This window comes from Agelaius tricolor, unplaced genomic scaffold, assembly GCF_023055355.1.
Source record: "Agelaius tricolor isolate 1412-34295 unplaced genomic scaffold, bAgeTri1.0.p SCAF_15, whole genome shotgun sequence".
In the NCBI taxonomy this organism is placed as follows: Eukaryota; Metazoa; Chordata; class Aves; order Passeriformes; family Icteridae; genus Agelaius; species Agelaius tricolor.
The window spans coordinates 3,854,653-3,866,846 of record NW_027269275.1 but is presented as its reverse complement, the minus strand read 5'-3'; the positions used below and the strand labels follow the sequence as shown (position 1 = coordinate 3,866,846).

Sequence of the window (12,194 nt, the reverse complement as noted above, 5' to 3'; positions counted from 1 at the left end):
TTCAGAGGAACTAACACTGAATTTAAATGAGCTTTAAAGGTTCATTTAAATTCAATGTTAAAGGCATAGGTTCTGTATGAATATAAATTAGCTACCTTGACAGCAATGACGACCTGACATTAACAGTATTTCTTGTCTCAAACTTGGTCATTAAAACCAAAAGAGACCATGAACACAGTACATTTTAACATCAAAATTCAAACAGAAAATATCTGTTTTAAACCTTAAGTTCACATGTGAGTTCACAAGTTCTCTTCTCCACTAAAAATATTTTCAAGACATTTTGCAAATGCAACCAAATTTGACAGAATGTTCTAAAGTTTCTAGGATCTTATGAAAACACTTTCTGGCAAGACAGCAACCCCCATCAAAGCTTCTGCTTAACCCTTGTAAAATATCAGAGTTCTGTACTGGGATATAAGCAGCCTTGAAATACAGCTCTGTCCAAAATAGACTGTGGTGCTCAAAGTTTGGGCTCAAAATTCTGCTCTCGCTTTTAGATTCTCTGATCTTTCCTTCTGGTGGCTCAGACCTTCAGTACAATTCCTCCCCCTCCTTCCCCAGGCTCCTCTCTTCACATCTCAAACTTACCAAAATAGACCTTAACAGGGCAAAATGATTATACTGTCAGACTCTTATCAAATTAGGCTCTTAAAGTGTGAAATCCAGAATTCACAAGAATGTTCCTGTGTGTGTGCATACCTTACCCAAGTACCAGACTCAAACTGCTGCAACCTGTGTTTGAGCAGGGCTGAGCCATTGTATTCTGAGCTAAAACTGCTACAGATGAATAGGACTGCATGTTTGTCCTTTTTTGTTTAAGGAAAACACAATTTTAACACATTTTTAAAATATGTTAGAAATTTCTCTTCCACAATTTATTCTTTGCCTCTACCACCCCTTTTTTTTAAAGTATCAAATGCCTTTGAATCTTAATACTCAAGAGTCTGCCAGCACATCCCTGCAGCCTTAACTAATAATTCTGAAGCAAATAAAATCACTGGTTTTAGGCTTACCCTTAAATGAAGAATGCCCTTCTGAGTGGCCTCACTGGGTATCATTACAAAGCTTATCAAAGTCCTGCTGTATTGTGTGCTACACAAGAAGGAGGCTCAGACTTCTCTGATCTTCTTTCAACTACTCCAGCCACTAAATTATGCACTGTTTTGGACCTCTCCCTCTTAGTTTTGACTAGAAAAAATTGTTTTTCTTATAAGAGCGTTTAAAAATCTATTAACAAGCTCTAATTATGAGTGGCCAAGCAATGACAAACCAACAAAACAAAAGTGAGTATTTAAATAGAACATGAAATTCTGATCATAAAGTTCAGTTCTTGTTTTTGTTGTCAAGTGAAAGCAAATGGACTTGACAACAGAGAAATGAGCTGATGAAACCAGATTACTCTAGTTTCAACTGAGAAGGCACATGACCCAATAATATTAATTCTACATATCTAGTTTGAAAAGCTCATAATAAACAGGTAAAATGCCAGGAAGCTTGTGTGCAAACATCTTCAGAAGCACCATTTGCCATGTAACTTCAAAAACCACACCACACTGAATTACTGCAATGGTTCTGCATTGAAACACCACTCACAGCATGAGCTCCCTTCACTGAGGAAGCTCTCACAGAAAGCTCAACATGTGTGTCACAGCCCAGTTGTTTAGCAGTGGGGAGGGTCACAGCAGTGGCTTCTGTGAGAAGCTTCTAGAAGTTTCCACTGTGTCTGACAGATGGACACACTGCTGGCTCGGTTAGAGAGGCTGACAATGCCTCTGGGATGCCACATTTAAGGAGAAAACCCAAACAGTGCACAGGTGATTTTTCCCAGGGATGGCGAGGTGCTGTGGCCACCACCTCAGCGCAGCTCAAGTCGTGCCCTGCCTGCTGGCCACCCTGGCCAGCTGTGCCACAGCTGGGAGGGAGGGCAGGGGCAGTGCTGCCTCCACCCTCCTGGCACCCCATTTGAGGAGAGGGTTAAATAATGCCAATGCCAGAGCATCCCCCACTGCCTGTGCAGTGCCAGCGTGGTCACCTGGCTGGCAGGGGAAACGTGCTGAGCAATTCTGACAGGGAACCCAAACAAAATCAACCTCTCAGCACGGTGGGATGTAGGGGGATAGAATATGAGAAAATAAAGATAGTGTAGAAAGTCATCTTACCCCTAAGGAGTTGCAGCTGGGCCAATTATCAGAGATTAGGAACAGGCCTGACTTTAACAAGCCACAGCTGTAAGCAATGAGATGAAGATGCTATAAAAGAGTGGGGTGGGTGGGTGAGAAGGGAGCTGGAGTCAGTGGCTGCTTTGTGAGGAGGAAAGAGGCAGTGCTGTGAGGAGCTGCCCATGAGAAACACCAAGAAGGTATGGAACTTTTGTGATAAGGAGACAACATTATGGAACCCCTGCAATAAGATGACAACAGCGGGATCCTGCAGGAACCTTTGAATTGGTGGAATTTGTTGCCAATGGCACCTACAAGCAGCAGTTTTTCTTCTAGTCAGAGAAGAGGAGGAAATGAGGGAAAACAACATGGGATCGCCAAGGTCAGTGGGAAAGAAAGAGGGGAGGAGGTGTTTGAAGTGTCAGCGGAGATTCCTCTGCCAGCTGTGGTGAGGAGCATGGTGAAACAAAGTGTCCTCCTGCAATGCATGAAGTGCACAGGGCATGCAGAGATCCACTGGAGCCTGTGGGTGCCACAGACAGCTGTGATCCAGTGGGGGACCAGAACAGAGAGGGCCCTGCTGCCAGGGATAGAGAGCCCTTGCTCCCAAGCTAGAGCAGCCAGCCTGTCTTTAGAGAGCTGCACCCTGTGGATGAGCAACCCACAGCACAACAGTTTTGGGAAGCCTGTTTGCCTGTGGGCTGGCCCCCATAGCACAGCAGAGAAAAAGACTCCTGTCCCTGAGTGAACAGCAGGAGATCTCGGGTGCTGAACTGACCAAAAGCCTCACACCCTGTCTCCCTACACTGTTGGTGGGAATCAGGGAAGGGCTGCAAGGAAAAAAGGTGTTTTAAAGGCTTATCTTACTTGTCATTATCCTCCTCTGGCTCTGTTAATAATAAATTTACTTTGTACCTTTAAATTTGAACCTGTTTTGCCCTTAGAGTGTTTTCTCCCAGCCCTCATCTCAACTCATGAGCCCTTAGTTATCTTTTGTTTTTTCCCTCTCCTCTGCCCAGCTAAGAACAAGAGAGGATGAGCAATTGGGACTTTCATGGGTCTGGGTGTTTGGCCAGTGTCAAACCACAACACCCATAGAAGATGAACTTTTTACTGGAGGGAATGCACACATGCAGCAAACTCACTCATTCACCTCACATTAGAAGCAGCCCTTTAACTACCAAATACTTTCTGCTCCTTTGCACACAATTATACACAAAGACACAAGCAATGCAAACTTTGGTGTATAACATGGTCTTGTAGCCACAAGCTGCTGTCTGCTTAGTCTGGTTCTTTTCCTGGGATGTAGCCATTCTTCCCCACTTTGCTTTTCCTTCATTTTGTGTTCTATGGTCTTTTCTGCTACTGCTATTCAAAGCTTTATCTCCTTCCATTCTATCCATGCCATTCTTCATTTGAACCTCACCAATTATTTCCTCTAGCTCTTGCATTCATTTTGAGTATTTAATTCTCATCTCAGACCTGTTATCCCCAAATTTGTGCACAGGTATTTCCTTCCAACTTGTTTCTTGACCACTTTGTTCAATCATCCTTCTAAGATGTATCCTTGCCTTTCATTTTTTCTGTAAAGCTGCAGCTTCCTCCCAGAACTCCCTGGCCCTTTCTGTGTGCCAAACAGGTTTGATGACATCATTCAAATACTTTACAGCTTCACTTCAGAATTTTTTCAGCAAGATCAACTGTCTGATTCCCAAGCCCATGGAGCTTGTAGATGTGATCTCTGCATCTTAATAAACTTTTGATCAAGCTCCCACTGAACAATGAGTACAAAACTGCAGTGATCTGAAACTCTTTGCAAAGAGAAAAAGCCTAAGAGAGGTTTCCCTCCATTTCAGGTCCTCAGGCACAATTCTCTACAGGAAGGAAAACCAACCCTAGGCTTAACAGGACAAGGCACTGGCAGACCAAGGTATCTGGATAACCTCCAGTGTGACACGTTTGATCAGAGGCTTCTTATGGATACAGGAGTCTGTTTTCAGGATATGGCTCCAAGAAGGAGGAATTAACATTTCACTTTTTGGAAAATGTAGCTCTTTATATCTCCTGCACAGGGGATGAAGACATTCAGCTGGTTTGTGTTCATTTGCAGGCTCAAACTCTTAATTGTAATCAAGCTGCCATAAAACTGATGGGTAGGGTGGGAAATGGGTTTATAGAGAATTCTCCAAGCTAGACAGAAAGCTCACATAGTCTGCATCTGTATGCAGACTGTGAGCTAAGAAATGCTGACTTAGAAATGCCACAGAATAGGACAGACATGGCTGAGAGAGAAATGGAGCTAGAAACAAGTGTCAAAAGAAAACCTTACAAATAAGACTAGATACTTCAGAGAAATAGAACCATGAAAAATGCATTATAGTAAGACTCATGAGAAGTAATTAATAAGCCAAGAAATGCTTATAATGTATTGGAATTATGAAATAGTTAACTTCTGATATTGATGGTGTGAATTGTAACATCTGTACTGTCTCACCCTTCACATGAGACTAAAACTAGAATAAAAGTTTTTAAAATGCCTCTCAGTTACCCTAGCTCTCAGTCAAAAAGAGCTTCATCTCACAAAGGTAGAAGTCTGCATAGAGAACAGTGCAAATAAACAATATCTGAAAAAAACCCTCAAGAAATACAGTCTGGGAAAGATACCCCCTTGTGTAAAGCACAAATTCTGTATACTAAAAAGTTATTTAGCAAACAGGTCCAAGTAAGTGCTTAGGTTTGTCTTGCTCCATGCAGAAGATCCCTTTCCCAAACAGCATTTCTACATGCTTCACATCTGAAGTCCAGTCATGATGAATGCAAAAACCATGACTGTTTGCCAAACAATGAGTAATGGCAGTAAGTATTCGAAATTAACATAAATATGCTTTACAAAGTAGTGGTTTGAACTTTTAAGATGAGCCACACTGTCTGAAGGTGACACAGAGTTGAAACTGGGTGTGGCTCCTTGCTGAAAGGAAAACAGTCCATTCCAGCCAGTGCTGCCTGTCCAGGCCAGCAGTGTACACCACTGGCCATATCCTCCAGGTACCTAAACATGCATGTTTAAATCACAAATGTGGGTGGAACTTGTGCACACAACTGCTCTGGTTCTGGCAGCAATCACAGCAAACAGCATATTCACACCAGTATTTCTACAAGTCCTGCTAAATTGTCATTTCCTTACCTTCTTGCAGTACTATAATTAATGGTTCTTTTTGAATATTACCACTAGTTCAGTTTTGAAAGTTTAGTTGTACACTGCAGATCTTCCAGAAGCACAAGTTTTATCTGAGTGTGTTGTTGTTTTTTGCTTTTATTAAAGAGATTGGGAAGATCTGGTCTTCCAGAGCCTGGTCTCCTTGTGCTATGGATGAAGTATTTTATAGTTCTAAGTGCCTGGTCCAAAGATTAATATAAAGTTCAAGAAGTAATTATTGTATTGGACCCCAAATATGTATTTCCTACATGAACTGCATCTTGTCACAGCCCTCACTAAGCAAAATTTAACATTCATATTTCATCAGAGATGTCTGTCTCTTGACTAATCAAGTTTCAGATGATTCTTAGTTTCACATGAAGGCCTACTTTCTGTTTTAGGTTTTATGAATTTGTATATAATGAGTGGACTTTGGATGTCAAGGGTTATGAATCATTGCTAAGTTGTTTCTGTCCTGCCAGACAAGTGGAAAGAGAACAAATAGCCAAATAAATATTCCTGTGTCAATGCTAACGTTGATGGTTGCCTGGCTACTAATGACTTTAAAAGAAGCCCGTGAGCTACACCCCAGTGGAAGGACAGGTGTGGCAGGCTGGTAAACTGATACATTAACAACAGGTGGGGGGAAGCCCTGCAGAAAAAAGCTCAAAAAGAGGGGAAGGACACGGAGTTAATTAGGAAGTGCTGATTCATGAGCTAGTTACCATACCTTATCATCATTTTCAGTCTGGTGCTTCACTTATGGAGCTGCCTGCTTCTGCTTTTAGCCTTCTTCCCTGACACAGGGCACTAATATCCAGTCATTCATTCTGAATCAGCTGGGTCTATGTGATAGGTATCTAGCTCACAGATGAAAGCAAAGCTTAGAAAGAGAAAAAATTATGCACCTTTGTTCAAGTGATCAGAATCTAAAGATTTATTAAGCTAGCTGTTCTCTGTGTAGCACAGTGGAGCACTGCTATCCACAGCAGCCAAACTGCAGCTGGGATGGTTCATGCTGAGCCAGCCAAAGCTAGAGAGCTGCAGAAATGTTAACCTTGGAAAATTAACTGTGGCTTCTTCTTACCATTTACTGCAACTTTCTGACTGCTCAGAGAACTTTCCACATATGGCCAGTGTAAGGTGTTACAAAGCAGTGAGTCAAGGTGGGAGAAACAGAGTAGAAAGAACTTGCTAGGTATCTCTTCCCTGCTCTACTCCTACCCACCACAAAACCAAACAGGATAAACAAAAACCACCCCCAAACAAACAAACAGAAATAAGGCAGGCATAGCCCTACTAACAGGTCATCAAACACTGGATCCCATGACTGGATGAGCACTCTATCATAAATATCCTGAGCTCTCTATGTTGATGTGTCTCGGGGATATTTACTTCGCAAAAGCTTACTGGAGTGGTGTACTGTAAAAAGTTATGTGGAGTACTGTAAAAAAAAAATAATTAAAAGTGGAAACAGCTTGAAAAAGAAGGCTGATTATCTCATAAGAATTCAAAGATAACCAAAAAAAACCCAGGAAGACATTTGAGAGGGTAAACAAGCCACAGAACCATGGCAGGTGTATAATAGAACCATGGTTGGGAGAAGCATCTAATGTAAGCAAAGCACACATGACCTTCTGTAATTACTGTTGGTCTGTTGAAAAATGCTTCCTGTCTTAATGCTTCTGAAACAAATGGTTCTTTGCTCTTCTCATTAGTTTTGTCATTATTTTCATAGACAAGGAAGACTGGGGGCAGAATTTGGACGGATGTGTGGGACATGCATGGCTGATTCCCAGATTGCTGTCAGTAACAGTGAAGGAATGTGAAACTCCACACAGAGTAGGTCAAGATAGGAGGCTCATGGCCCAAGAGCTCTCACACCACCTCGGAGAACAGGTACAGTGTGCCCTGGCAATGTACACTGAAACGAGCCAAGATAAACACAACAGTAGCAAAACCAGTTCCTGCTACATTATCATCCCAGAAATTAAAGTTCCAGGCAGAAGCTCTATCTTCTTTTTGATGGAAAGTAAGGTGCTTCTTCCCTTTTGCCATACCCTCTTAGGACACCACAAAGGATATTTTTTTGTTGTTGTCTGTTTTGCTTTTAGAAGTAAAATTCTTCTCACGAGTTTGGTTGCAGCTTATTAAAGAGCTCAAGAGGGTTGTTTGGGAAGGGCAATATAAGAGCAACAGTGATAGAGTTATAGGTACCCTGTGTGGCTTAAAATTAGGTAATTAAAAAACAAGGAACACCAGCATTGAACCAGCTCAAAGCATCTTACAGGTTTAAGGAAAAATTTGATTTATCATATAAATGATAAATCTTTGCTACAGGAAAAAATGAGATAGTGGAAAAAGACAGGGTAAGGGAAAAGGGCCATATGGAGCAGCTCTGACATCACTGGAAGGGAATGGGGAGGGTAAATCTGAGCAAGGGTGCAAGTGGACTTCAGTTCCTGGCACCTATCACAGCTCAGACTCATGGCAGAGTCACTTTTTAGTGTGGCCACAGAAGACAAAGCAGAAAACACAACTGTGCATCTCTGTCCCCAGTCATAGTTTTATGGGGGCCCCTCCCTACATTAAAAATAAAAAAGGCACTAAACAAAAATTAAGTAATTAAGTTATTTAACATACTGCATCTTGGGGATAGTGAGGGCTGCTTTCTGGTATGCTGTATTTAAAATTTCAAAAAGCATAATACATAAAAGACAAGAGAGACTTTGAGCACACTTCCCATAGTAATCCATTCATCAAAAGAAATCAAGAGTCTAAAACAACTGGATCCGGCATGAATTGCCCAATTTTTCTCAATTATAAAATTTCATTGTGCACAATAGTCTTAGAAAGTATGGGAGACAACCTCACTGTGTAAGTAGTGCTTGGAAGCCACGTTTGAGCAGGACTGATGCAAAGCAAGTGTCTCCACGTTGCTACCCAGCTTACAAAATAAAAAAAGTCAATTAAGCAAGTACCTTTTGACCTAAAAACACAAGGACTATCCTTGGAAAGTGATGTCATTCTGCACCAACAAACGTGGTAAATCAACCCTCAGATCTTTTCAGGAAAACAAATAGTGGGATTTAGGAAGGAAGGAGAAAACAATACCGAGATAACTCAGAGGGGAAGGGGGGAAGACCCATGGACACCCAACAAAAGCTCTGTCCCTAATCTGAGTCACATGAAATCACCAAGTATGCCGTTCACAGGGACCTGTAGATGCCACATCTAAAGAATCTCCTCGGGTTCCCAGCTTGTACCTGTTAAAGGTCCCAGAGAGGGATTGTTTTGGTCCATTTTTTTGTGTTTTGTTTTTCCTCCCCCTTCACCTAGAACTGCTAAATCAGAATTAAAGCTCTGACTTTTGAGACCGTTCAACTATCATATAACAAGGTATACTATTTTCCTTCTTACCTTTAGGGACTAAAGGCTTTGAGCATCTAGCCTAATCTGAAGTTCATAACTTTAATAAAGACACTTATGAGATGGCTGAACCTTTCCAAGATCTGAGGGAACAGAGGAAAGAATGCTTCACTGCAGCATGTGGCTCATTTAGATTTTATCAGATTCTCACTTTTACATTACTTATGTCTTAAAGCAGTAAGTAATAGGAGAGATGCTCCTGATTAGGTATTAAATTGATCTTATTTTCATATATGAGAAAAACTTCATTCCTGTCCAATAGGCTTTACACTGATCTAATACTGTTTCAGTTACCATAACTGCAACATAAAACAACTTGATTGAAAACAAACTCTTTTAGCAAGTCTGAGTGTAGAAGATCTACTACTCTTATGACCTGAGGCACAACTTGGCTACTAAACTTCAGTAAGTCCTTATCAGTAACTTAGTTCATGAAATCAACTTTTTCACTAGCATGCCTCAAGGCAGCCTATGAGATTCCTACAGTGTAGAAAACATAGCTATGAAAACGAAGTAATTACAACTTGGCCACATTGGGAAAGACTGCTCAAGACTTGGGAAGTATGACTGGGAAAGAGTGCTAAAGACTACTAAGAAAAAAGTGATTTACTCGCCAAATATTACAGTAGGATTACTCAAATGAGGAAGCCAGACATGGTTTGGTGCAAGTTTTGTTTCAGTCTCTCTAGTTATTTTCAAGGTGGGAGTGATTCCTTGCAGCATGGTTGGCACAGGTAAAGCTTGACTCTTTTCAGCTAGAAACAGTTCCTCGGCTAAAGGGCAATGTTGTTTACGTTCCTGAAGGCTCACGAATTTGACAAATACTGTGGCAAAAAAAAAATCTATCAGCCTGTAAGGACGGCAACAAAGCCAAGCCTATGTGCCTCACTGTCAGGTAATGCAGGTGGTTGCTAAGTCCGCAATGGGGCTATTTCTGCGCAAAGCCGAGCAGCAACAACCTGATACCTGCAGCTTTTTTTTACCCCCTCCATAGACGGACAGTTCATGGTCCTGGATCCGGAATCTACACCAAAACCCCTATGTACCTATGGACGGGATTTACAGGTGCTGAGAACTTAAAAACAGCGAGGGAAGGGCGAACCAAACTTCTCTGAAAACGGCACTTACTGCCTGCCCTTTACCTCCAGTGAAGTTCACAGAACACCACAGGGCTGCATTACAGGCAATACTTAACTCTAATTACTGTTGTGCAGAAAGAACTCAGGTGCAGGTTATGGCATAAGCCGCCCAGTCAGTCTGAAGAGTAATTAGGGCAGATGTTCATTAAGAACTTCCTAATGAATCTGTTAACTTCGTTACCTTACTCCAGTAAACTTTCTTACAGGTACGTACGGCAATTTACTAGAAAGCGCGCGAGGAGACGCAGCGAGACCGGGGAAGAGACCGGGAGAAAAAATAAATAAATAAAGACAGCAAGAAGACGGCGGACAAGTGCAATTTGACTCATTTTGGGAAGCTACGAGGGCTCTGTCCTTCAGGGAGACGCCCAGCTCAGAAGCAGGGGAGGGCCGCCGGGGTCCGAGCGGCCGCGCTCCCTCAGGGCCAGGTCCCCATCCCGCTTCCCCCAGGCTGCTCCCCGCGCCCGCGGGCAGCCACAGGACGGAGCCCACAGCGCTGCCCGGGAGAAAGCAAACCCTGAGCGACGGACAGGGGACCCCAGGAGCGCCGAGCCGCCCTCGGGAGGCGCTGCCCCGGGCACACAGCCCGCTGTGCACGCAACCCACCCGCCCCGGACTGGCCAGCGAGCCTCCCACCTTCCGAAAGTAGCCGTCCCCCGCCGGCTCCGCCGCCTGGCGGGACAGCAGGGCGTCTGTCATCTTCGGGCGGGCCAACCAGCCGTCCGTCCGTCTGTCCGTCCGTCCGTCTGCCAGCCGCTGCTACGAGACGAGCACTCCTACACGAAACCACGGCTCTGCGGAAATGCCAGCGCTGCCCCACGGCACCGCCCGGCCCCACCTCCGGTGGTGGCGGGGAGGAGCTGCCCCGCCCCACGGCGCTGCTCCTCCGCCGCCCAGTGTCCCAGTGGAGCTCCTTGCAGCGACCCCCCGGGTCTCTTCCCGTAGAAGAGGTTCCCGGTCGGGGGCTGAGGTGCCCCTCGTGCGGAGACGGGGGTGGCTGTGGCTGTGGCTGACTGAGAGCGGAGCCCCGCTGAGGGTGGCGGCTCGGCTCGCTACTCCTCGGCCCTCCGGCCGTTCTCCGCTGGAGCGTGCCGGAGTCCGGCTGGCCGCCTCGAAGGCACGGCTCGCCTCCTGGAGCCTCCCGCGTCGCCGAGCCTGGCCACAGCCCCTGGGGGTGGCCACCCGGAGCGGCCGCTCCCGGCACCCGGGGGCCGCCACCAGCTTTCCCCGGGCACCGCCTCGGGGAGGCGAGGGTCCCCGCGGGTGGCTGCCCCTCAGAGCGGCTCCTTCCTCGGAGAGGGGCGCTCCCAGCCCTGGAGGTGCCGCCCGCAGCGAGGAGCATCACATTAATGTAACCATCTTTGCTGCTGTCACTGGCTTTATTGAAAACTGATCCCATTGAAAGGCTACTATTACGCCAAAAAATTTAATTTAATAAATGTATAAATAATAATTAATAAATAAATAATAAATTTTAATTTAATAAATCAAATAAAGCTATTACTCCAATAAAGAGCCTGTAGTCAGGCCAAAGGCTCAGTTAACAATGATGATTATCATGGTTATGTGTAAAACACAAATTTGCAGAGATTTCTACGACACCACACTAAAGACACTCTAATATTTGCTGGTCACAAAATGCAGCCTTTCTTTGTCGCGGGTGGATTCTTTGAATAAAGCAAAGCCAGCACATCTAGTAAGTTTGTACAGTAAAAGCAGGAGTCCAAGCTAGCAGGATTCCTCCCTGTTGTAGTGTCTGGGGTATGTCACCCAGCACCCTCACAACTGCCCGATCCTTCCCCTGGCTCGAATAAAGGCTATTTCATCAGCACTGCTTTGGGACTGATGGAGTGTTTCTTCACTAAGTCGCTGTAGGTTTTGTGTGCATATAGTGAACATGGTTTTTTGCAAAAGGCACATATTGACTGTATGGTCTCAGAAGTGCTCAGCTGTGTAATGACTGAGTAGGAGTGCTCTCTGACTCTGGAATGTAAATTGCAGCTTAGAACATTCCAAAACCTGATTTATGCTCAAAAAAACCCCATGTCCCTGCTCTTCTCATCATCTTGTCTCCAGTAGCTTTTTGATTGCTGTTAGGATTCCTAAATAGAGTTGGGTTCATACCACAAACTTCCTCATGATTACTGCCTGAGTCAGAAGGCTTGGTTGCTGCATTGTAAAGATCGAGAAATATAGGCTAGAAATACAGATTAATGCGTTCAGAACATGCATTATGTTGTATAGATACAGATGTTTGCTTGACATTTA

At 44.1% G+C, this 12,194-nt stretch overlaps 1 protein-coding gene across 1 annotated transcript in view; it reads right to left on the bottom strand.

Moving 5' to 3' along the window:
• The window catches only part of RHPN2 (rhophilin Rho GTPase binding protein 2), a 30,880-nt gene extending 20,116 nt beyond the window's left edge, over window positions 1-10,764 (bottom strand). Inside the window, exon 1 of the mRNA XM_071440254.1 lies at window positions 10,563-10,764. Coding sequence (XP_071296355.1) covers window positions 10,563-10,625 — 63 coding nt within the window. The 5' untranslated portion in view covers window positions 10,626-10,764. The remainder of the gene's footprint in view (window positions 1-10,562) is intronic.
• Window positions 10,765-12,194: the final 1,430 nt, after the last annotated feature.